Source organism: Cibotium barometz, chromosome 39 (genome assembly GCF_041138505.1).
Source record: "Cibotium barometz isolate CiBa-2024 chromosome 39, ASM4113850v1, whole genome shotgun sequence".
Classification (NCBI taxonomy): domain Eukaryota; kingdom Viridiplantae; phylum Streptophyta; class Polypodiopsida; order Cyatheales; family Cibotiaceae; genus Cibotium; species Cibotium barometz.
In genome coordinates this window covers 12,607,716-12,634,070 of record NC_141084.1, presented here as the reverse complement: position 1 = coordinate 12,634,070, position 26,355 = coordinate 12,607,716, and the positions used below count along the sequence as shown (strand labels likewise).

The window sequence follows — 26,355 nt, the reverse complement described above, 5'->3', positions numbered from 1 at the left end:
GTCAGCTGATGCATCTTCGTAGACAGATGATATCTTGGATCAGCATAATTTTGTTGAGTCCTCTCTACTTGGAGGGGGCAATATCCAGGTACATATCCAGGTACTGTGTAGGGCCTCGGACAAGGGCATGTCAGTGGACTTTGCCCCGTTGATTTTCCCGTCCTCCAGCATTATGAGAGGCGTCCTCAAGCTGCCCATCGTCTTTTTAGATCAGGGGTCAAACCCTCTTCTCTTCCATGAGAATCATCTCATGGAATGTTCAGGGCCTTGGAGGGCTTCCCACCCGTGGTAGGAAGCGCCTTCTGAAGGACTAGCTTCACCCTGCTGTTACAGGAGGGTCTATGGATGTGCTTTTGTTGCAGGAACACAAATTGGATAGATCTCAGTGTGGCAAAACTGGTAAGATGCTTTCTGGCCACACCTTCTGGTCTTCGGCAGTTGGGCCTAGAGGGGGTGTTTGTATTTCAGTGGTAGCATCTATTATTCCTTTGTCTTCGGTAGTTGGGACTAGAGGGGGTGTTTGTATTTCAGTGGTAGCATCTATTATTCCTTTATGTTATTGGGCACGGTGTTACCATCCCTGCTAGAGTGCACTGGATCTTGATCATGCATGCAGGTCAAAAATTGGGAATCTTGAATATCCATGCACCTAACGTGAGAGGTGAAAGGTTGGTTTTTTGGGACACCATTACAAATGTCATTCCCAAGGTTGATCATTGGATAGTGGGAGGAGATTTTAATATGGTTGAGCAACCTTCTGACAAGAAGGGTGGACACCAAGGGGGTTTACACCCTTTGGAGCGAACCTCATGGGAGAGATTCACCCTTTCCTTTTTTGGCAACGATCGCTGGACTGAGGATCATTTCCAAAGAAGGCCAAATTCCTTATCACCACTTGTAGTTGGGGGTTTTACCTGGGACGTGCGTACCTCTTCAAGTGATGAGATTCCCACAACCAGAGGAGGAAGAGGCTATTGTCTTCTACTCCGTTCAGCCTGGATGGCAGATGGAGAGATGTGATGTATAGATTGATCACACTTGGCTCCGTGATCCGTCTAGTGAGAGTAGTGAGTCGCTCTGGGAAGCGTTGGTATACTAATCCTTGCCCAATGATGGTGGTTACTCATGCTTCGTGGTGCCTTTTGGCTATATGGTGGATGACCTATCAGTGCATTGGGACCCTGGTGAGTGGGAACGGATTTGTGTGACTGAGCATACCTATGGTGGACGCCCTATCAATAAATTGGGACCCTGGTGGGTGAGAATGGATTTGTGTGACTTTATGTGGATGATTGGTCCTTGGACAGAGGAAGCACCATTGCTATTATGCCTCGCACCACCAAATCCAATCATTGCCCCATCGTTTTGTGTCTCAGGGAGGCTGGGGCTCGCTCGGCCTCTCCCCGTGTCTGTATCCCTGACTCTCTTTATCTTGATGCTGACATTTCCCTTGAGATCAGAGAGATATGGAGATCTTGTGATGGTCCTGATCCTCGTCATGATATTGTGCTTGCTCTTGAGAGGACCAACCATCACTATCATAGCACTGCCTTGCTTGAGGAGGAGGAGGCTCTAGACAAGGAGAGAGCTATTAGGCGTAGGACTGCTGCTCTTCAGAGGGAACATGAAAAGCATCAACATGCAACTTGGATTACAGACCTCTTGACCACAGTTAGAGCAGAGCTCCAGTTAGCCATGGCCAGGAGGGCTGAGTTCACCTTTCATGAGAACGAGGCCTTTTGGACTCGGATGGGTGGCAGATGCAACAAAGAGTTTTTTTTAGCACACAGGCCTTCCCATAGCACGGATTCTGTGAGGTACTTGCAGGACTCACAGGGTGAGGTTCAGATTGAGCTTGATAAGGTGAGGGTTATTGCTTCAGAATTTTATCCGTCTTTGTTGACTGCAGAGGTGTCCTCTCCTCAGAGAGATGTGGCACGGCAGAAAGTTTGGGAGTGCATGCCCAGGCTCATTACAAATACTATGTGTTCTTTCCTGGATGCCCCTTTCTCGAAAGATGAATTCCTTCCGGCATTGCATGCTCTTTCCAGTGGTTCATGCCCAAGGGATGATGGTCTTTCTCCCACCTTCTTTATTCTTTTTTGGGATCATATTGGAGATGCTATCACTGTTGCCGTTCAGAAAATGTGGTTGGTGGGTATAATGCCTCCATACCTCACGGAGGGGCTGATTCACCTTATCCCCAAGAGTGGGGACAAGACTCACATCATGCAATGGAGGCCCATCACCCTCCTTGGATCTGCATATAAAATCTTAGCTAAAGCCTTGAGTATAAGGTTGCAGCCGATTCTCCAAAGGACTATCCATGATACCCAGAATGGTTTCCTCCAAGGAAGGAGTATATTTAATAACATTTTTTCTTTTTGGGAAGCTGTCAAGTGGGCAAAGTCTAGTCAGCGGCCTCTTGCCATTCTTTTGCTTGATTTTGAAAAAGCTTACGACAGAGTGGATTGGGATTTTTTGGAGGGCACTATGGCACACATGGGGTTTTCCCAAAAATGGATCAGAGGGGTGTCTTGCCTATTCAGGGAGGCTCATAGCACTGTTTTAGCCTGTGGGAGGCATGGTGAGCGTTTTCAGATTTCCCGTTCAAAGAGGCAGGGTTGTTGTGAGGAGCAATCCGAACCAAGGGGAAGAGGTAGGCCGATATTTGTCGCGTTTCCTCTGAAGCGCAAACAACCTGCGTTTCATGCGAGCAAGGCTTTTTGGACTCAGATGCGTGGCAGATGCAACACAGAGTTTTTCTCAACACACAGGCTTTCCCATAGCTAGGATTCTGTGAGGTACTTGCAGGATTCACAGGGTGAGGTTCAGATTGAGCCTGATAAGGTGAGGGGTATTGCTTCGGATTTTTATCGGTCTTTGTTGACTGCAGAGGTGCCCTCTCCTCAAAGAGATGTGGCACGGCAGAAAGTTTGGGACTGCATGCCCAGGCTCATTATAGATGCTATGTGTTCTTCCTTGCTTGCCCCTTTCTCGAAGGATGAATTCCTTCATGCACTCCATGCTTCTTCCAGTGGTTCATGCCCAAGGGATGATGGTCTTTCTCCTGCCTTCTTTATTCTTTTTTGGGATCCTATTGGAGATGCTATCACTGTTACCCTTCACGAAATGTTCTTGTCGGGTATGATGCTGCATACCTCACGGAGGGGCTGATTCACCTTATCCCTAGGACAAGACTGACATCAAGCAATGGAGGGACATCACCCCTCCTTGGATCTGCATATAAAATCTTAGATAAAGCGTTGAGTATAAGGTTGCAGCCGATTCTCCAAAGGACCATCCATGATCCACTGAATGTGTTCCTCCAAGGAAGCAGTATATTTGATAACATCTTTTCTTTCTATGAAGCTGTCGAGTGGGCAAAATCTAGTCAGCAGCCTCTTGCCATTCTTTTGCTTGATTTGGAAAAAGCTTATGACAGAGTGGATTGGGATTTTTTGGAGGGCACTATGGCACACATGGGATTTTCCCAAAACTGGATCAGAGGGGTGTCCTGCCTATACAGGGAGGCTCATAGCACTGTTTTAGCTTGCGCGGGGCGCGGCGAGCGTTTTCACATTTCCCGTTCAATGAGGCAGGGCTGTCCCCTCGCCCCTTTACTGTACCTCATTGTATCTGAGGCTAAGACCAAGTTTCTTCGGGCTGCCCTTGGTGTTGTGGGTCTCAGGCGGCCTTTATGCACGGAGGAGGAGTTTTTGGACTCCGAGTTAGCAGATGATACGGCGTTGTTCCTTGAGGCTTCACATGCTTGTTTATGTGCTTTCTGGACAGCCTTGCAGGCCTTTTATTTGGCATCAAGAGCTACTATCAATTGGCATAAGTCAGTTGGTTTTTGGATCAGTGATTCTCCTCTTGCAGATTGGGGTACAGACGTTGGTTCTACTTGGATTGAGAGAGGATGCTCTGCAAGATACCTTGGTTGTGAGGTGGGCGTTGACATCTGCCCTGCACAACAGTTTGCTCCAGTGCTCTTAAGCATTAAGGCAAACTTCATCATTGGAGTAGGAGGAAGCTCGACTTTGGTGATTAACCAAGTTTTGCTAGCCACAGCTTGATTTATCGCTTCGCGATGGATTTTTCACAAGGGCTGCATTGGCTAGCTTCGTCGCCTTATTCGGAACTTTCTTTGGTCAGGGCTTGATGGAAATGCACACACCAAGGCCACAGTTGCTTGGGAAACCATTATCAGGCCTAACCAGGAAGGGGGATTGAATATCATTGACCCTGAGGTGCAATGTAAGGCTTTGCTTTGTGAGCTTGTTGTTAGGGGCTTTCTTCCAGGCACTGAGCCATGGAAGGACTTTCTCATGCAGCAGATCACGAAGTGTGTCCTTGTTCCCGGAGGTGAGTGGGCTCTCAGCTCACACTTTATTTTTTCGGATGCAGTTCACCGCTCCCCTTCATCCCCCCTGGTTAGGTCCCTCCTACGGGCCTGGGACTCCCTAAGGAGTTTTTTGGTACACATCCCACCGCGTTCAGTGGAGGAAGCTAATCGGCAGCCCATTCTGTGGAATGATTTGATCTTAGATGTGCATGGTAGACCTATTGGTGCAGCTATGCATATTCTTTGGGCTGGCGGGGAGGCCCTATCCCCCAGAGTGTTGGCTTGGAAGAGGCTTCAGAACCTCACCGAGGTGCAACGATTGAATTTCACACAGCATTTGAGAGGCTCTAGCCAGAGGATTGCATAGATTGTTGCAACCATTCCCAACAACTGGATTACTAGATCTTTGTTGGATGGCCGACATCATTCTTGGTTTGGGGTTTTTTTTGGGACAGGTGTTCCTCTTCAGGTTATGGGTCTCCCCTAGGCTAGGGAGGATGATGTACCCGTCTTTTTTTCTGTACAGGATGGATGGCTGTTGGAGAGATGTGACGTACAAGACCTTATTGAGGGCCCCCATATTCGTCCAGCAGTCAGAAATGTTGGCAGGTTAGGGAAGCACGTCTTGTTGACCCCCCCCCCCCCCCCCCGCCCCCCCCACGGAAGATCACAAAGAGTGTTGGCTTTTGGTTGTATGGTGGCTGCCCTATCAGACATTTGCATTGGGACCCCGGTGAGTGGGAGTGGAAGGATGCTTGTAACCCTTTGAAAAGCATGCCTTTTTTCAGTTATACGGTGTGGAATGCCAGACATCTTCTCTTGGGAAATAATCCGAGTGTCCCTACTCTTAGACCCCATTGGGAATCTTACGGCATTTCGACTGACATTGAGAGGGCATTTTGGCAGAGATTGTGGCATTTTGGCGGAGATTATAGGAATGCCATAGATTTCCTCCTTTATCTGGGTTTCTCTTCATGGTGGTCTGGCCACCAATCAGTGGAGGTCTGTTACTAGTGCTTGCCCAACATTCCCTAGATATGCAGGAGTTTCGGAGTCAGTTTACCATTGTTTATGGGAATGCAGGGAAGCACAGAGGGTTTGGTCTGCGATTGCACACCTCCTTGGTAGGATTAAGAGGGATGCTATCATTTCTTTTGGTTCTATCATTTGGTTGACACAGTTTGGGCGTCAGCTCAGGTTCGAGGGGACTGACAAGTGCTTGGCCATTATCGTTAGGCAATGAGTTGCTCGGCAATGTTGTCTTCACGATTTGCCACACTTTGTCGCTCCGGCAGAGAGGTTAGACAGCTCTTGGGAGATTATTGCTAGTATCTCAACCTGGAATATCTTGAAGGCTAGATGCACTGAGGCCATTGAGGGTACTCCCTTTCTTCTTTCTCAGTGTCTTTGCAGGATTTGGAGTGATATTATTCACACCATTATGGCTACCTGGGCCGGAATCCAGGGATCTTCGAGGGCTGCGGAGAGGAAGCGCGGCGAGTTTATGAGAGAGTAGGACATTGGTATCTTTTTCACATCCTCTCATTCGGAACCCTATTGGCAGCATAGGGCTCCTGATTGGTTGAGATCTCCACCTTGCTTGGTGTGAAATCTCCATTTTGTAAATTTTTTCATACTTAACACGAGAAGCATCCTATGTCCTCTTGGATCCCAAACCTTTTGTCCACTCATAAGAGCTGCGAAACAGATGACGGGGCTGAGTATGGATTTCATGATAATAAGGCATTTTAGACAAAAATGGATTGCAGATGCAACAAACTGTTTTTCTTAGCACATGGACCTAAGCACAATAAGGACAGTTTGAGATGGTTGTACGATACTCATGGAGAATTTCATACTTTTATAAATAAGGTGAGGCTTATTGCCTCTGATTTTTATCAAGTCTTGCTCTCTGTAGAGGCCCTTCTTTGGATAAAGATGTTGCAGAACACGTTTGGAAGCACATGCCCAGTCTTACTATAGATGATATGTGTGCATCTTTCGATGCCCCCTTTTGGAAGGATGAGCCGAGTCATGCTTTCTAGGCCCTTTCGAAATGCAAATTCCTGGCGGATGATGACCTCTCTACATCATCCTTTTTATGGTTTTGGGATCACATTGATGATGATGTTACTATTGCTCTGCAGGAGATGTGTACTGGTATCATGCCCCCTTTTATCACGGAGGGTCTTATCCACATTGTCCCGAAACGTGGGGCCAAGACCAATATAAGATAGTGGAGGACCATAACTCTGCTTGGGTCTGCTTACAAAATCTTAGTTAAGGCAATAAGTATGAGGCTTCAGCCTGTTCTTTAGAAAGTTATACATGATACACAAAATGGCTTCCTCCAAGGAAGAGGTATTTTTGATAACATCTTTTTATTCTGGGAAGCCAACAACCCCTGGCCATCCTTTTGCTATACTTTGAAAAAGCTTATAATAGCATATATTGGGACTTCTTGGAAGGCACGATGATGGGTTTCTCCCATGATTTTATCAGAGGGGTCTCTTGCATCTATAGGGAGACTCACAACACAGTTTTAGCCTGGAGAGGACGTAGTGAACGCTTTTTGATCTCCAGCTCCGTGCAGCATGGACACCCTTATCTCCACTACTCTACCTTTTAGTAGCACAAACTATCAGCAAGTTTCTCAGAGTTATCCCAGGGGTCTTGGCCCTCAACATGCCTCTTTACATAGAGGAGGAGCTATTGGACTCTAAGATAGCAGATGAAAGGGATATTATTTTGCAAGCATGCCTCTGCGCTTTCCGCACTGCCTTGGAGATGTTTTGTTTGGTAGCATGCGCCTCCATTAATTGGCACAAACCAACGGGATTTTGGATTACTGACTTTCCATAGACAAATTGGGGTCTGGATGTGGGGTTTACTTGGATTGAGAGAGGATGCACTACTAGATATCTTGGTTGTTAGGTTGGCGTTGACATCTTGTCTACACAGCAAGTCGCCCCTGCCCTCATGAGCATTAAAAGAAAACTTCAACATTGGAGTAGCATGAAGCTTGATTTGGCCTCTCTAGCTAACCAACTGATACAGGCGACTACTTGGTTTGCCACGTCGTGCTGGGTGTTTCATAAGGGATGCATTGGTCAACTTCGTCATCCTATTCGGAACTTCCTTTGGTCAGGATTAGATAGCACTGTACACACCAGGGAGAGAGTGGCTTGGGATACCATTATTATGCCCAAGGAAGAGAGAGGATTGAACATCATTTACCCAGAGGTGCAATGTAAGGCTTTAATTTGTAAGCTAGTAACCTGAGAATTTCTTCAGGGCACTGAACCTTGGAAGGAATTTCTTATGCAATAAATTACGATGTGCATTCCGATTAGGCGAGGTGATTGGATTCACAACCAACGTTTTATCTTCTCGAATGGCACCGACCAACTTCTTCGCCCTTGGTGAGACCTCTTCTATGAGCCTACGATTGAATAAGGAGCTTCTTCCTTCATATTCCTTCGCGGTCAGTTGAGGAGGCTTAGAGGCAGAGCCTATTGTGTGGAATGACTTGATCTTGCATGAATTTGGTAGACCCCTTGAAGAGGCCACGCATATCCAGTGGGCTACCTAGGCGACTCTTCTCCCCTAAGTGTTGGATTAGAAGAGGCTCATGAGTCTCATGGAGGATGAGAGCCTGTTTCGAACCCACCACTTGAGAGGCACTAGTCAAGGAATTACGCAAATGAATGCAGCCACACCTAACCACTGGATCACAAGGAACTTCATTGAAGGGCCTCATCACTTATGGTTTGGGGTATTCCCAAGGAGAGGGGTACCTATTCATGTCATCTGCCTTCCTGGGTGAGGATGACGTACCAGTCTTCTACTCCATTCAAGATAGATGGATCTTGGAGAGAAGTGTTGACAGTGTAGAAAATATGAAAGCTAGAGCAGATTAGAAATGAAACAAGAACAAAAATGAAAGACAAAGAGTTACCTTGAGATGAGTGTAGACAAGACACAAGATTGATGCTTTCATTGATGTGACACCCACAATATATAGGTGAGAGACAAGACAGAAGACATGACAGACAAAGATCCTGAGACACCCCTCCTCAAGTGATATCCTCATATGGGTCCACAAGGATAGGGACAAGATGGATCTAAAACAAGACACAGGCAGATTGATAGACAGATAGACAGACAACAGATAGACAGACAGACAAGACTAGATAGACAGAAGACTGACTGTAGACAAACAGATGGACCTTGACGACATCCCCTCCTCAAGGGCAATCTCTGCCTCTTGGGTAGGGACAAGAGAGAGGTCAAAAAGCATAATGAGTAAGACACTAGAACCCCTTGACCTACATCATCGGTGGTCAAAGTGGTAGACAAGAAAGGTGAAGTAATCAGAAAGCCCACTCCTCATCATGTGAGGAATGAACGCAAGATCTGCTAATGTAGATGCTGCAGCAACATGGGCTGAGGTAGATGCAGGGACTGATGTAGAGGTTTTAGAATAGCAGTCCTTCTCCCGGTGATTATCACGACCACAAATGGTGCATGGATGGGCCTTGAAGCAGTCCTTCTCCATATGATTAGTTTTTCCACAATGGGTGCAAGGCTTTCTTACCTTAGAACCTCCTTTCTTTGCTAAAAATGCAGTGTCAGTTACCTTTTGTTGTTTTGTTCTTTCCTCTTCTTGGAGAGCATTGATGATACCTTCAAGAGTAGGATTATTGTGATACTTGAAGGTAGTGACAAGAGTAGCATAGGTGTCAGGTAAGCTTTTGAGAAGCACAGCAATAGCAATATCTTCGGAGATGGGAGACTTCAGTGATGCAAGCTAAACCATAAGACTGCGAAAATAATTGACATGAGAGGCTATAGTAGCTCCCTCCTGCATATATAGATCAAAGAATGAGATCATAAGTGCAATCTTAGAGTTTTTAGAGCGGGGTCCAAAAAGGGTATCCAAAGTGATCCATGCTCGAGAAGCAGACTGTATGTCGGAGATGTGATGAATGTAATCATCTCCAAGACCGAGCAAGATGATAGCATAGGCTTTGTCATTCTTGGCAGTGGGAGCATAAGTGATAACTTGCTCAATGTCGGAATCTTCAGGAGCAGCATGGTGAACAACATCCCAAAGACTTTCTTTCATAAGATGGCACTTGATTTTGATTTGCCAAGTATGAAAGTTGGACCCATTAAATTTGTCGATAGACATGAGAGAATGAGTAGAAGAGGCCATGTGGGAAGGTCTTACCCCTTGCTAAAATGCAAGGGCAGTGTCTATTCCCTTACAAAATTGCAGAAATGAATGAAAGAAGAGATCCAAATTGTTTTTAGAAGCCGGCTCTCTCACCACTTGTCAAGGCCATAGCATGTGACAGCCCATCGAAGCATGAGGAACTAGCAGTTTGCAGATATGAGGATAAGAAAAGGACTGACCAGCACACTAAAGGATACAATGCACAGTACCTTGTAGACTCTTCAAGAGGAAACAATGGCAGAACTGAATGCAGCAAATAGCTCGTTAACAGGAGGAAAGTCGAGCTGCAGCTGCTTCTAGATGATGTGCACCCTTGAGTTGATGAAGAAGGCAGCCAAAGCAGCAACAGTACAGTGGGCTGTATGAGCCTGAACAGGGCGGACAGCAAGTTCAGGCTGACGGGTTGCTACAGCAGCAGGTCGAGTTATGTCCCAATGCTGTGAATCTGGCAAGGGCAGCACGTGCAGCTATAAGAGGCGACGTTGGACAACAAATGCAAGTCAACGCTACACAACAAGTTGTAGCTCAACGCTGGATAGCATGTGCAGGTCTACGCAAGGCAACAGATGCAGCCAGGCGGCGGCCTGAAGATATGGCGGGCAACACATGGGCTGCGCTGAATTGAGTGGGACAGCTTGGAGAGAATGGCGAAAGCTCATAGGAAAAAAACAGGAAAACCCTAAAACCAATGCTCTGATACCATGTAGAAAATATGAAAGCTAGAGCAGAGTAGAAATGAAACAAGAACAAAAATGAAAGACAAAGAGTTACCTTGAGATGAGTGTAGACAAGACACAAGATTGATGCTTTCATTGATGTGACACCCACAATATATAGGTGAGAAGTACAAGATAGAGTAGAGTGACTTATGGGACAATTATAGAGGTGCCACATGGCATACACTGAGATGACCAAGACTAAAAGTACTCCTAGTGAGCACTTATTTCCAACAGACAGGCGGGAGCTACCAAATGCACCTTTTACCAGCACGAGCTACGAAGCCACACCGGCCGGTGTGGCTACAACTCGGTCGCCCGACAGAAAAAAATGTGCCAGAGAAAAGAAAATGTGCTGAAGAAGTGTTGAGTGTAGAACTTGCCACCACAGACCGGACAGACCCGATAAAAACCATTACTTCCAAGTCTATGACTAGACAAAGGTATAATATCCAAAATGACAATAACATATAATGATAGATCCATGTAATAGATACAATGTGATAAAAGCAAATGCTAAGAGCTGCCCTAATCAAAACTAGGAACTGAATGAAAGAAACCTAGTAACTAAGAAAAGAATCCTAGCTGGGAAACTGTCAACTCTGCCTCGGCTACTTCCAGTCACACCCTGGTGGATGCGAAGTCAGCGTTAGTAATGGCAAGGTGACGCTCGGAAGCAGATAAAGAACTCTAAACTCTGAAGAGTGGCCAGCTCAGACGGAGTTGGGAAATGGACACCTGTGCCCGCTGCAACTCATCCTGCAAACCGGTGACAATCACCTCCGAATGGAGCTGAGTGTGGTGGTAGCGCAGGACTCCCACAGCTCACCGTGTAATCTATTCCATTCCTGTGAGAGAAGAATGAAGAAATCTGTGTGAAACTCGAAGTAGATCCATGCATACATGGAGACATCATGAGATATACGCACAATGTGGCGGACACGGTCAGCATGTCGAAGAGACACGTTACGGGAGGCAGGTGAAGGGGAACACATTCCATTAGGGACCCGGTTAATGGGTGGAGAATACAGGGAAGTATGGACGTGCAGGTGGTAGCTCGGAAGAATCCTTCAGAGGGGGTTTCTCCTCACTCGACAAATGCATAGGATCCCTACTCTCAGGCCTCATTGGGAGAGCTATGATATTTCTCCAGTGATACAGTGCAGATATTGGCACAGACTTTGGCACTCATACAGCAGGAGCCAAATCTCTCATTTCTTTTGGTTATTCTTGCATGCTGGTCTCCCCACCAATCAGTGGATATCAGTTTTTGCTGTAGCGACTTCCTGTCCTAGATGTGCAGCATTGCACAGCAAATTTGGGGTCTTGTAGCCCAACTTATGGGTAAATTAAGTGGCCGAGACATGCATGTGACTTGAGGGGCAGTTGCTTGGCTCTCCCAGTCCGGTCCGTAACTTTTTTACGAGGGCAGTGGTACAGATTCTGTTTTTTTTTTCATTCGTAGAGGTATTGCCCAGCATGGTTTATTGCAGGATGTTCCTCACTCTGATAATACACCCCCTAGACAGAGGATTGACACCAGTTGGGAGACTATTGCCAATATTACAGCATGGCAGAACTGGAGAGCTAGATGCACGGAGGCTATTGAGGGTGGCCATATTTTTTTTTAATTTACTTTTTTCAGAACGGAGACTTCTATTAAGTATATAAAATTTTACAAAATGGAGATTTCACACCAAGAAAGGTGGAGATCTCAACCAATCAGGAGCCCTGTGCTACAAATAGGGTCCCAAATGAGAGGACGTGAAAAAGATACCAATGTCCCACTCTCTCATAAACTGGCCGTGCTTCCTCTCCGCAGCCCTCAAAGATCCCTTGATTCTGGCCCAGGTAGCTATAATGGTGTGAATAATATCACTCCAAATCCTGCAAAGACACTGAGAAACAAGAACAGGAGTACCCTCAATGGCCTCGGTGCATCTAGCCTTCCAGATATTCCAGGCTGAGATGCTAGCAATAACCTCCCAAGAACTGTCTAACCTCTGTGCCGAAGGGACAAAGTGTGAAAGTGGCAAATCCTGAAGACAACCCTGCCGAGCAACTCCTTGCCTAACCATAATGGCCAAGCTCCTGTCAGTCCCCTCGAATCTCAGGTGAGGCCCAAACTGTGTCAACCAAATGATAGAACCAAAAGAAATGATAGCATCCCTCTTAATCCTACCAAGGAGGTGTGCAATCGCAGACCAAACCCTCTGTGCTTCCCTGCATTCCCATAAACAATGGTAAACTGACTCCGAAACTCCTCCACATCTAGGGCATGCTGGGCAAGCACCAATAACTAGTCTCCACTGATTGGTCGCCAGACCACCATGAAGAGAAACCTAGATAAAGGAGGAAATCTGTGGCTTCCCATAAGAATGACACAATCTCTGCCAAAAAACCCTCTGAATGTCAATCGAAATGCCGTAGGATTCCCAATGGGATCTAAGAGTAGGGACACTCTGAATGTGTCCCAAGATAAGATGTCTGGCATTTTACACCGTATAAGTGAAAAAAGGCATGCTTTTCAAGGGGTTACAAGCATCCTTCCACACCCACTCACCGGGGTCCCAATGCGAATGTCTGATAGGGCAACCACCATACAACCAAAAAGGCTAACACTCTCTGGGATCATCCAAGGGGGGGGGGGGGGGGGGGGCGTCCAACAAAGACGTGCTTCCCTATCGTGCCAACAACTCTGACTGGACGAATCTGGGGGGCCTCAATAAGGTCCTGCACGTCATATCTCTCCAACTGCCATCCATCCTCTGTATAGAAAAAAAGACCGGTACATCATCCTCCCTAGGCAAGGGGAGACCCATAACCTGAAGAGGAACACCTGTCCCAGAAAAAACCCCAAACCAAGAATGATGACAGTCTTCCAAGAAAGATCCAGTAATCCAGTGGTTGGGAATGGCTGCATCAATCTGTGCAATCCTCCGACTAGAGCCTCTCAAATGCTGCGTGAGATCCAATCTCTGTATCTCGGTGAGGATCTAAAACCTCTTCCAAGCCAACAATGTAGGGCAAAGGGTCTCCCGGCCAGCCCAAAGAATATGCATAGCTGCCCCAAGAGGCCTACCACGCACATCTAAGATCAAATCATTCCACAGAATGGGCGGCGAGTTAACTTCCTCCGTTGAACACGGGGGGACTCCTCAGGCAGTCCCATGCCTGTAGGAGGGACCTAACCAGGGGGCATGAAGGGGAGCGGTGAACTGCATCCAAAAAAATAAAGCGTGAGCTGAGAGTCCAGTCACCTCCGCGAACACAGACACACTTCGAGATCTGCTGCATGAGAAAGTCCTTCTATGGCTCAGTGCCTGGAAGAAAGCCCCTAACAGCCAGCTTACACACCAAAGCCTTACATTGCACCTCAGGGTCAATGATATTCAATCCCACTTCCCGCTGCTTAGGTTGATAATGGTTTCCGAAGCAACTCTAGCCTTGGTGTCTGCATTTCCATCAAGCCCTGACCAAAGAAAGTTCCGAATAAGGCGACGAAGCTGGCCAATGCAGCCCTTATGAAAAATCCAGCATCGAGCGATAAATCAAGTTGTGGCTAACAAAACCAAGTTCTGGCTAAAACAGTGCTATCAGCCTCCCTGTATAGGCAAGACACCCCTCTGATCCAGTTTTGGGAAAACCCCATGTGTGCCATAGTGCCCTCCAAAAAATCCCGATCCACTCTGTCGTTAGCTTTTTCAAAATCAAGCAAAATAATGGCAAGAGACTGCTGACTAGACTTTGCCCACTCGACAGCTTCCCAGAAAGAAAAAATGTTATCAAATATACTCCTTCCTTGGAGGAGCCCGTTCTGAGTATCATGGATAGTCCTTTGGAGAATCGGTTGCAACCTTATACTCAAGGCTTTAGCTAAGCTTTTATATGCAAATCCAAGGAGGGTGATGGGCCTCCATTGCTTGATGTCGGTCTTGTCCCCACGCTTGGGGATAAGGTGAATCACCCCCTCCGTGAGGTATGTAGGCATCATACCCGACAAGCGCATTTCCTGAAGGGCAACACTGATAGCATCTCCAATATGATCCCAAAAAAGAATAAAGAAGGCAGGAGAAAGACCATCATCCCCTGGGCATGAACCACTGGGGAAAGAGCATGCAGTGCGTGAAGGAATTCATCCTTCGAGAAAGGGGCATCTAGGAAAGAACACATAGCATCAGTAATGAGCCTCGGCATGCACTCCCAAACTTTCTGCCGTCCCACATCTCTCTGAGGGGAGGGCACCTCTGCAGTCAACAAAGACCGATAAAACTTTGAAGCGACACCCCTCACCTTATCAAGCTCAATCTGAACCTCACCCTCTGAATCCTGCAAGTATCTCACAGAATCCCTGCTATGGGAAGGCCTGTGCGCTGAAAAAAACTCTTTGTTGCATCTGCCACCCATCTGAGTCCAAAAGGCATCGTTCGCATGAAAGGTGAACTCAGCCCTCCTGTCCATGGCCAACTACAGCTCCAAGTCGCATGTGGATGCTTTTCATGGTCCCTCTGAGAAGAGCAGCAATCCTACGCCTAATAGCTCTCTCCTTGTCCAGAGTCTCCTCCTCCTTAGACAAGGCAATGCTATGATAATGATGGCTGGTCCTCTCAAGAGCTAGTGCAATCTTATGACGAGGATCAAGACCGTCACAAGATCTCCATATCTCTCTGATCTCAAGGGAAATGTCAGCATCTACATAAAGAGAGTCAGGGATACGGATACGGGGAGAGGCCGAGCGGGCCCCAGGCTCCCTGAGACACAAAATGACAGGGCAATGATCGGATTTGGTGGTGCTAGGCATAATAGCAATGGTGCCTCCTCTGTCCAAGGACCAATCATCCACATAAAACCTGTCCAGACGTGCAAAGATGCTCTCATCCCCGCTCCTGCGGTTGTGCCAAGAGAAAGATAAGGAATTTGGCCTTCTCTGGAAGTCATCCTCAGTCCAGCAATCCCTGCTAAAAAAGAAAAGCGTGAACCTCTCCCATGAGGCTCGCTCCAAAGGGTGTAAACCCCTTTCGCGTCCACCCTTCTTGTCCGAAGGTTGCTCAACCATATTAAAATCTCCTCCCACTATCCAATGATTAACCTGGGGAATGACATTTGTAATGGTGTCCCAAAAGGCCACCCTTTCACCTCTCACGTTAGGTGCATAGATATTCAAGATTCCCAATTTCTCACCCTCATGCATGATCAAGATCCACTGCGCTCTAGCAGGGATGATAACACCGTGCCCAATAACATGAGGTATAATAGACGCTGCCTCTCAAAAACAAACACCCCCTCTAGTCCCAACTGCCGAAGACCAGAAGGTGTGGACAGAAAGCATCTTACCAGTTTTGCCACACTGAGATCTATCCAATTTGTGTTCCTGCAACAAAAGCACATCCATAGACCCTCATGTAACAGCAGGGTGAAGCTGGTCCTTCAGAAGGCGCTTCCTACCACGGGTGGGAAGCCCTCCAAGGCCCTGAACATTCCATGAGACGATTCTCATGGAAGAGCAAGGTTTGACCCCCGTTTTAAGAAGACGATGGGCAGCCTGAGGACGCATCTCATAATGCTGGAGGACGGGAAAATCCACGGGGCAAAGTCCACTGACATGCCCTTGTCCGAGGCCCTGCACCATGCCTGCACATGTACGAGAAACCTGTTCGCCTTGCGGGGCATCAAGGGCAATGGCATCATGCCGAAAATCCTGCAATACATGATCCCCACTGTGCTGAACATCCTGCATATCGCCCCCTCCAAGTAGAGAGGACTCCACAAAGTCATCCTAATCTGAGATATCATCTCTCTGCAAAGATGCATCAGCTGACACATCCCTCTGACCAGAAACATCATCTATCTGTACATGATCCGAGGAAGCCTTCCCATCAATCGCACCATGGGAGTGGGAGTGAGAAACAGCTCGCCACACCTGGCGGACTGAAGGACGGGAAGGAACCAAGGGAGGTGGTGCCTGAAAGGCACGCTTACGAGGCCTCCTGCGACCTCGAGCCCGAGGACAATCTCGAGCAAAGTGACCCTGTTGGTGACAAACCCGGCACTGATCGGGTTTACCTGCAATCTGCATATGCTGCTTCAAAGGGCCACAAGGGCCCGGAAGCAAAACATAGTCCTCAAAGAGCTCAATGTCACGGGCAAGAACATGACCCTGGGAAGCATCCGCCGAGGCAGTGACCACCTCGGCAAAAGATGTCGACAAGGCCTGAAGGGGGGCACTTGAAGAACAAGCCCAGAGGCAGACCCGATGGCCTCTGACATAGGCCAATATGAGCGAGGAAGATCTGGGAATCTGAGAGTAATCGGAAAACGGTTCCGGTCTTCCTCAACAGGATCAAAATAGCTAGAGTAGGGAAGAAAGAATATCTTCCTCGGGCCCAATGGCAAAGGGCTGCCCTTCAAAGCCTCTGAGGCTGCGTCCTTAGAATCAAAATCCACTTGGAAGAAACCTCTTCCAAGCAACCTGACATCTCGAAAGTGTAGAGCGAGGTCGGAGGGCATAGCCGCCAGGACCCAATCCCGAGCCTGGAGACGGGACGGGTGAGATCCAAAGATTCAGGCAATTAGGGTCGTTTTGGAGTCTTTCTCAATTTCGGCGTAGAGAACCGCGAGCTCGGCTTCGGAAAATACAATGGTTCGTCCGGCCGAGAGAGAATGATTAGCCATGATGCTAATTGAGGAAAATGGCCGACTTGAACCCGGATGAGGAGCAATCCGAACCAAGGGAAAGAGGAAGGCGTTGAGGCGGAGGAAAGGAAAGGAGGGTGGAAAAGGGAAAAACAAAAAGGAAAGGGAAGCAAGGGGAAAAGGCTAGACACAAAGGCGAAGAGGGGCGGGGCAAGGGCAACACAACTGGGCTACGCAGAGGGAAGAGAAGGGCGGGCAGGGACAAGGGTGAACAGAGGGGAAAGAAAGGCGAATTAGGGCGGGCAAAGGCAAGGAGGGGAGGCGGAGGAGGATGGGAGGCGAAGCAAGAAGAGAAGCGGATGGGCGCAGCGAAGGAGGAAGGAAACGAAGGAGGAAGGAGGGGGCAACGAAGGAGGAAGGAAGCGATGGCAGAGGAACAGAGGCGGAGGCGGAGGGGAGCGATTTAGGTAGCGAAGGAGGAAGGAGACGAAGGAGAAAGGAGAAGTGCAGCGATGGAGGAAGGAAGCGAAGGCAGAGGAACAGAGGCGGAGGAAGCATCAGAGGCGGAGGGAAACGTAACAGGGTTCGGGGAGCTCGCGGTGATCCAAAACCGCAATCGGCTTATCCGACCGTGTCCAGATTTTTGGGTCTCAGTGCATTAGTACTATATGGGGTGATATCATCCACTCTTATGGCTACTTGGGCTCGCATTCAGGGGCCCTCTCGTTCTGCGCAGGCGAAGCGTGTGATATTTATGCGAGAATGGGACCATGGCATCTTCTTTTCCTCTAGTACCACAAGTCTTACATGGCATCACGATGCTCCTCAACAATGGTTGGGGTGATTCTATTCTTTTCTAGCTTATAGCTATGATTGTTGTATGTTTTTCTCATACTTAATAGACCTCTTTTTGGAAAAAGAAAAAAAAATCCACATCAAAAGCAAAGGGGTACAGAGTTGGGACTAGGGGGAGAGACCAGCGGAGGAGTAGCCTTCCCGGTGGTGTGTGTTGCTGGAGGTATGACAGAGGTGCTCAATCAAGAAGCGAAGATGGTGATGGAGGGTGATGGAGGCGTCAGTGGAAGAGAAGATGCCATGAAGTCCTCCTAGACGTAAAGGACCAGATGCAACTTAGTGGTGCCAAGAAAATATAACCTACAGATTGCTGTACCAAGAAAAAGGGCGGTGAGGCAGGGGGTGAGGGCGGCGGGAAGCGCAAAGGTGGTGACAAGGGCGTGACGTAGGGAAGTGGAGGATGGCGGTGGGGGCAAAAAGGGGCAATACAGGATGGGGGTGATGGGAAACGCGAAGGCGTTCCCGGGGGGGGCGGGGGGGGCCGCGGGGGGGGGGGGGGGGGGGGGGGGGGGGGGGGGCTCTCCGCTCAGATAAAATGCTGTCCTTTTAACATCCTTACTCTAGAGAATATTCTTGTCAACACAATATTTAATACAGTTTCTTGCAAAAAAAACACATTCTTTTCAAAAACTTAACCAGGAATCTCTCTCAATTTGATCGTTTCTTCTTCTTTTTCTGACTGGCCTTAGGCCCAAGATCCTCCCGTTGTTATCATTTTTCCATCGCCCATAGGTGCTTATTTATCCGCTTGTAGGCGATGCCACCGAGGAAGTACCATGTGGGGTATTGAACCCAACTAGTCAAACACCCGTAGCTATCCCCAGGCCTCGTTTTCAGACCTTGGCATTGGCAAGGTCCCACATCATTCTTACGTTTTTTGGCCACGAGGAGCTGTGGTCAACCCCATTGAGATGTTTGGATCTCGACACGCCAGCCAAGGCTTTCCAGTGCTGTCGACAACGATGTTGAAAAATTTGCTTTGCAAGTTAAGAAAGTTTACTTAGCTGGAATATAGCTCGGCTTTGGGAAAATAATGTTCTACCCAGATGTTCATGAAGAGATTACAGGGTCCCAGTTAGCAAGTACAAATGTGCCATTGTCATTGTGGCAAACCTTAAACTAGCTATTGCACCTCATGCATTCATCACCTCATGCCTGTGTAACTTACAGAAACCATAACTCAGTGCAAGTTTCAATTCAAGTAAAACAGTGATGCTTAATTACCCCATCGAGACCAAGACTTCGGATAATCTGCTTCTCAAGAATGTCAATTCGTCCGGGGCAATGAAGCAGCTTGTTTTCACTTACACGATTCCATTCCACCTCCTGCAGAATGACACACTACATCCAACACACAAGTAGAGCACAATCAGAGTTCGGTGCAACAAAAAAAAAAGGGTAATTTGGAATTGGTAGATATTTTCAACCACACTGAAAAGATTTGCTATGAGCCATTTAGTACAATTATACATATAAAGTCTCTCATTGTTTCTCACAAGCAACGCATGTGACTGGCCTGTGACCTGGTGTCTACTACAGCTGCCCCTTGTGAGACCTACTATACATCCTGACACACCCATACCAGAAAAAAAGATCCTTTTGATCTCATTGAATCTCTAGAGGAGGTAGTCTTGCATCTTTTGCACACTTACAAAGGAATGTTTCCACACATTTCCAACATTTTCAGACAGAATCCTCTGTTGTCCAGCACCATATATTGAGCACTTTCCCGGGGATTGAACTCATATTACCAGATGAGCTCAAAAGAGGGGTTAAAGGTCATAATTGTCTGGCATCTGATACTCGATAAACCCTGTATGCCATACTACATCATTCTAGCACATTTTGTAGCAAATCCACTCCATACTGATGCCACATTTCTAGTTCACTTACATACGGAGAGTAAGCATTTTTGGAAACACAGCAAAGTACGTGCAGTGACTCCTATAGTTGGTTCTATCTTTGTTAGCTATTTGATAAGCATCAAGGCGGATGACAACACATCGCTTCTACAAGGACACAATACAGTAAACATGTATACAACCAGAGAGCCTACCCCCCAGGATAAGCCTAGACTGAGATCACTTCCTCATGCTTTTCTCAGATTCCACAATACTTGGCAACTCACATGTCACATTCACTTCAGATCTCCATCAATTGAGCCAGAGTTTATCACACACAGTCCATATCAAAGCTGAATCAGAGAACACACTCACATGAGAGAATCAAGAGCTAGGCTGAGACTGAGGAGCAAGCCATCCTTGCATGTTCGGCATAATATTACATCAAGGGCTGCTTCGATTGTCTTTTTAAAGGACGGTTTGTACCACTCTGATAAATAGTAGAAAGGGATAGGGGAATTGCAGTTTGTCCTCTACACAGCAGCTGTTTGAGGGTTTCCTATCAGAGACACTGAATAAACCTCAGGCGAGTCAACTGATGCCCAAAGGACCTTGTGGAAATACCTCCAGGGTCAAAGGTGTGTTCACCTAGCGATTGGGTTCCCTGTAGATGGACCGCTTGGAAGGACCATCAGAGTCCGGCATAAGCCAGAGATTACTTCCTTCTCACTTGCTTGTAGCACATGCTGGGATGTCAGTCAACCAGTCCCAGGCAGTAACTAAAGGTGCAGACCCACCTTGCCCCAAGTGCAGCAAACCTGCAGAGTCCACTCAGCATTGAATTTGAGGATGCACAGAGCCTGAGAGAATTCAGAAAAGGACAGCACTTGTTATGCCTCACATCAAGGGCGCCATGTCACCTCATTTGGGTGGATTATGCAATCACTACTTCATGTATCAGCACCCCCTGTAAACACACAATCTCATGACAATAACACAGAACCGAAACCTGAAATCCAGAGAGATGATGAAAAGAAATGTCCAAACAAAGGTTTATTTACATTTTATTCTGCAGACAGAAATGAACAAAGAAAAAAAGGAAATTCATTGGCAGACAGAAATTAGTTTGCACTGCCTGTAAACCCAATCTCAAGACAATAACATAGAACTGAAACCTGAAATCCAAAGAGATGACGAAAAGATCCAAACAAGTGTTATTTTACATTTTATTTTGCAACCAGAGCACAAAGGATCTCAGTATCTATAGTCCAGCACTTGGGCAGATTGAGTTATCCTATTATATTACTTGGGGTTCTTTTGCATGGTTGACTAAGACTGGCCCACAGCTGCTTTATGAGGGGAGGGGAGAAGATCATGTTATACTTGGCCGTAGGGCATAGCTCAGGGATGTTTGCTTCAGGATATCCCCCAGTTGCAATACACGCCACCTCCACTGACTAACGACACCACCTTGGAGATTATTGCTAGTATCACGGAGCATATCTGGAAGACCAAAAGCTCAGAGGTCTTCGACGTATTCATGTTTATGACACCCAATGTATTTCCAGTATATGGAGTCACATTGTTCACAACTTTTAGCGACCTGGGCCTGCATACAGGAATCTCTTTGTTTTTTTTCGGCTGGCCATAGGCTCAAGATCCTCCTGTAGTTATTGATTTTTCACCGCCCATAGGCCCTTGATTATCCACCCGTAGATGATGCCGCCGAGGAAGCACCAAGGGGGGTTTTGAATCCAGGAACTCTTGATCCTATGCAAACACCTTCAGCACTTGAGCTATCACCACAACATACAGGAATCTTTTTTTTTTCCAGAAAGAGACTTCTATTATGTATGAAAAAGATATACAACAATCACAGCTATAAGCCGGAAAAAAATAGAAGCACCCCAACATCTAAAGGTGATTTCAACCACTGAGGAGCATCATGATGCCATGAAAGACCTGTGTGACTAGAGGAAAAGAAAATGCCATGGTCCCACTCCCGCATATATATAACGCGCTTTGCCTGCGCAAAACGAGAGGACCCCTGAATACGAGCCCAAGTAGCCATAAGAGTATGGATGATATCACCCCATATAGTATTAATGCACTCAAACCCAAAAATCTAGACACCCTCAATAGCCTCTGTGCATCTACGGAGGCGCAGACAAAATACAATAGATTTATGATTGGAAACATGAAATTTTCTTCTTGTCCACTCATACAGGGCTTTTACGGCAGTATAGTGCTGCCAATTGGTTGAGATCTCCCTACCTGTTGGTTTTAGATCTCCCTTTGTACGATTTTATTTTAAGTGACAAGTTTCTTTCTAGAAAAGAACGCCCAAAAAAAAAAGAAAAAAAATTAACATCTAAATAAGTTTTAATAGCACACCTTATCCAAGGTAAGCAAATCAATGGAAAGAGCTATTGATTTTCCCAAGTCAAACCCAGCACTGTCATCCCTGATTGTCAAAGTACTACCTTCGTCTTTAGGAACTTCCATCGGCCTGCACATAAAAGGCGAAATTCTCACATCTGATATCAAAATCCCATTTTTTAAAGATAGCTTTCGAATCTCATCTAATGATCAAAGGTTTGGGTAGGCAGCACCCAAGTATAATTTATTTCATGGTCTTGAAAAAGCATGACACAAATTGTTGGCTAGACACTCAATTCCCACTAACACATCAACAAAGAGCATAAACATTATAATTCTTTGACTGCTTCAAAGAGGGCCCAAACTGCAAAGAGAAAATGACTGAAACTCCTCAAACACACCATTTTGGCTGATTCGGATGAAGCAGCAAAAATGCATTTAGGGTTCCCCTGGGACCCTTCAACCAGAACTTTTTGCTAAAAGGATGTTTTGGCACTTCCCATAACCATGCTTTCTACAGAGTGTAGAGAAAATGAGCAGAAAGAAACATATACGCACCTGCATATCACTTTGGTGTTACCTGCCAAGACAAATACTCTAATTCAGACTCTATCGAACATAAAGAAAGTAATACTTTCCATCTCTAAAAACACTGTAGATGAACTGAATCACTAACAGGGAAAGAGAACCAAACAAGAAATGGAATTTCCATTCATGCCTTCAAGAGTGGGGGACACCCCATTTTAGTTTATTATGACTTTTATTAAGTAAAAGAGAACTAATACAAAATCATGGCTGAAAGCTGGAGATCCTCATCATACAGTGTAAGATAGCCGCAGCCAATCATGGGCGCAGTGATGTCAAGAAAGAGAAGTGGCCAGTCGATGAGAAGAAGATCCCGTGATCCCACTCTCTCATGAAGATAGTGCACTTTGCTTGCACTGATATAGACAGCCCCTCTATACGAGACCAAGTGGCCATGAGCATATAGATGATATCTCCCCAGATAGTCCCGACACACTGGATGTCATAAATCTGACCTCTTATCACGTCTTGTGCACCTAGAGTTCCATATCTACCAGGGTTGTCATGCTGGCAATAATCTCCCAAATGGTGTCAAGCATCCCCAAGGATAGTCTGTAGTGTGACTGAGGAATATCCTCTGTAGTAGTGTGAAATTCTAGGCCAATCCTCTGTCAATCAGTGTGTGTTCCACCATGAGTATTAAGGACTCCGGATATATTGTCTAGACGAGAACCACCACTTTAATGTGCCGGGCAACCTACCCTGCTACAAGTGGACGCTTTATTTTCACATAGGCCGTCTATAGTGCACCCTCTTCCTAGGTTTTACCAACTGGTACCAGAGCTTGGAGCACATTGATACCTTTCTTGATGCAAAGGCTTCCGAGTTCAAAGGAAGAGGCTGATAGGCAGCCCATCATGTCGTATGATTTGAGCAGAGATAACCTTGTTCCATGGGTGCTTGTGGCTACATGCAATGGCCAGGCTGGGACAAATGTGCACTAACAATTAAAACTTTGAAGCACAGGAGGATTGAGCAGATTGATGCAGCTATCACATTGGAAGAATCTTAAGAGTCTTCCTAGGATTACGCTGGTGACCATGTTGCTATTTCTCTGCAGGAGATATGTTGATGTACCAGTATGATGCCTCCTTTTCTCACAGATGTGTTGGCTCAAGAGCTATGGCAGGTGTGTACGCGAGAGAGCCATGGCTAGAGAGAGACGAAAGAGAGAGAGAGAGAGAGAGAGAGAGAGAGAGAGTAGAAGATACCACACGGTAGCTTGATTGCGTAATTTGTGAGTACATTGATGCCCCTTTTATGCGCTGAAAGTACTAACGTCACTCCTTACCTCATGGCAAGATTACTAGGCTAAGAGACTGTTCCCACACTTAACTCCAATTTCCCAACAAACCCCCCTTTGGAGTGAAGGAGCGGTGAGACCCATTCGCAAAACAGTTTCATTACCTTCTCTACTTTCCAGTCCCCCCCTCCGCTGATTGACCACTCAGCAGCTCCTGTGTTGTGGTAATAGAATCCCAAGTAAACCTAGGCAGAGTATAGCAACTAAACTTTGCCAACCCCACACCCCCCCCCCTCCCCTCTCTCTCTCTCTCTCTCTCTCTCTCTCTCTCTCTCTTACTCAAGGGGAAGTGGAAGCTGTTCTCTCCAAACTTCCCATGGGAACGAGCCCTGGTTGGGATGGTTTGACAAATGAGTTTTTCCGAAAATATGCTGATCAGCTTGCAGAGCCTTTGACGCTTATTTGTCAAAGGGTTTGGGATGAGGGATATATGCCTGCCGATTGGAAGTTGGGCATACTTCGTTTGTTGCCCAAAGTCCCTTCGCCTACTTCTTTAGCTCAATGGCACCTGATCTCACTTATGGGTATTATGTATAAAATCTTTACAAAGATTTTTGCCAATCGCTTGCTTATTCATCCATATCAATATGGATTTGTGCATGGCAGGAATATTTTGCATAATATTCTTAATGTTCAAATTGGAGTGGATTATGCCAAGGCAAAGAAGCAAGACATTGTGATGGTGCAGCTGGATCTTGAAAAAGCTTTTGATCATGTCAGCTGGTCTTTCCTTTCTCAGTTAATGACAACCATGGGCTTTGGTCCCAAAATGGCTAGTTTGGTGCATTTATTTGGCTCTGGCTCTATCACGCGGATTATGCTCGATGGAGGACTTTCGGATAGTATTTCTCTCACCCGTTCTCTCCGGCAGGGCTGTCCTCTTAGCCCTCTTTTCTTTGCCATTGCCACTCATCCTATGTTATCTCGCCTAGATGCTATGGCATCGCATGGTGAAGTGGTTTGTTTGCATCTCTCTCTCTCTCTCTCTCTCTCTAGATCTTTGAGACAGCAGACCAGCGCATACTGGGGAGATACATTCTAGACATACAGCGCCACAGAGAGACATTATTACAGGCTCAGACAGCTCCAGAGGGGGGGCGACAGACACAGATTACTACATTTTTTCAGAGATCCATACCCCTCCCAGCCCCTACACGGCAGGGAATTACTCTCCAGAGAGCAGAGACACTTAGAGCCCGCAGGAGACAGAGGACACCTGGCTTTCGGACACCACGCCTATACCAGAGAGAGATGACAGAGATCAGAGCTCAGTTTCACAGAGAGGGTGCGGAGCGACTGGCTCGCTTCAGAGCACACCCAGGCATGTTCTTCAGGGAGCTGTGGACACCCCCTTCACTGATCTTTACCATTTTATACCCCCAGTATGGTACAGGATGGAGCTAGCTAGGTTGCATATCATGATTGTATACTCCATGCATATAGCTTTGCATTCTCCTAGTAATAGAGCTCCATCCCCTGCACACCCAGATTCAGCTTTTTTATTCAGTACTTTTTCATTTTGTTGGGATGACAGAGGATAACCCCATACAGGTACTCCGATTTGTCTCATAGGCCGAGTTCGGTCTTTTGGAAGACGTTAATAAAATCTTTCTTTCTTTCTTTCTTTCTCTCTCTTGCAGGCACTTCCTATGCATGATGTTTGCCGGTGTCGATCCTCTTCCGGTGGTGACGCCAAGCAATGGATGCTTGGCTTGTCATTTAGCCAAGGCAAAGCACCCGGGGAACTTTCAATGTGTCGGTGGAGGCCTCAATTGAGTGCCAATGCCTTAAAAATTTACGAAAGCTCCAAAATACTACAAGCCCTAATTTCTCACACGTGCATTAGCCGAGAGCTGATGTATGAAAAGCCGAAAAGCATTGAGCCACCTTTCCAGTATGATATACATGCACCACACATCCAGCTCTCTCACAGTGAGAGGAACAGCTCTATCCTTTGGCAAGATTTATGGCAACGATACACTCAAGAGACTTTGTCTACACCCAGTCAGCCTCTACCGCCGAAGATACTATTCTACAGAGATCAGTTTATTCGTATCTCAGCGGATGGATTCATACAGAGACCTGGATACATGGATACGTACATGCCACAGGGTCAAAGTGGCCATTGGTCAGCTTAGAGTATCATCACATCAGCTTGAGATAGAGTGCACATGGGTTGGTCATATACAATGGCTTATCGAGATGGCAAGGATCAGATGCTCTCACACACTGCAACTCTAAAGGGGGAGCGAGCACAGTGGACTACTTGATGGGATCTCCTTCATTGATACCTAATGTGCGGGGTTTCACGATTTCTAGTAGGCCCATTGGCATAGCAGCCGATGCACTATCTGATGGCTTGTTCGCTTTAGACCCGCATAGCCCTCTGGACAAGATCACGAGAGGATTGGCATGTGTACTACATGCATCCGCCTCATATGCGTTTCCCTGCACTA

At 46.7% G+C, this 26,355-nt stretch overlaps 1 protein-coding gene across 1 annotated transcript in view; it reads right to left on the bottom strand.

The window, feature by feature from the left end:
- Positions 1-26,355, bottom strand: part of GMI1 (gamma-irradiation and mitomycin c induced 1) — a 233,434-nt gene that overhangs the window by 86,848 nt on the left and 120,231 nt on the right. The window contains exons 20-22 of the mRNA XM_086778321.1: positions 22,570-22,591; positions 22,027-22,141; positions 19,016-19,132 (exon numbers count right to left, since the gene is read on the bottom strand). Coding sequence (XP_086634447.1) covers positions 19,016-19,132; positions 22,027-22,141; positions 22,570-22,591 — 254 coding nt within the window. The remainder of the gene's footprint in view (positions 1-19,015; positions 19,133-22,026; positions 22,142-22,569; positions 22,592-26,355) is intronic.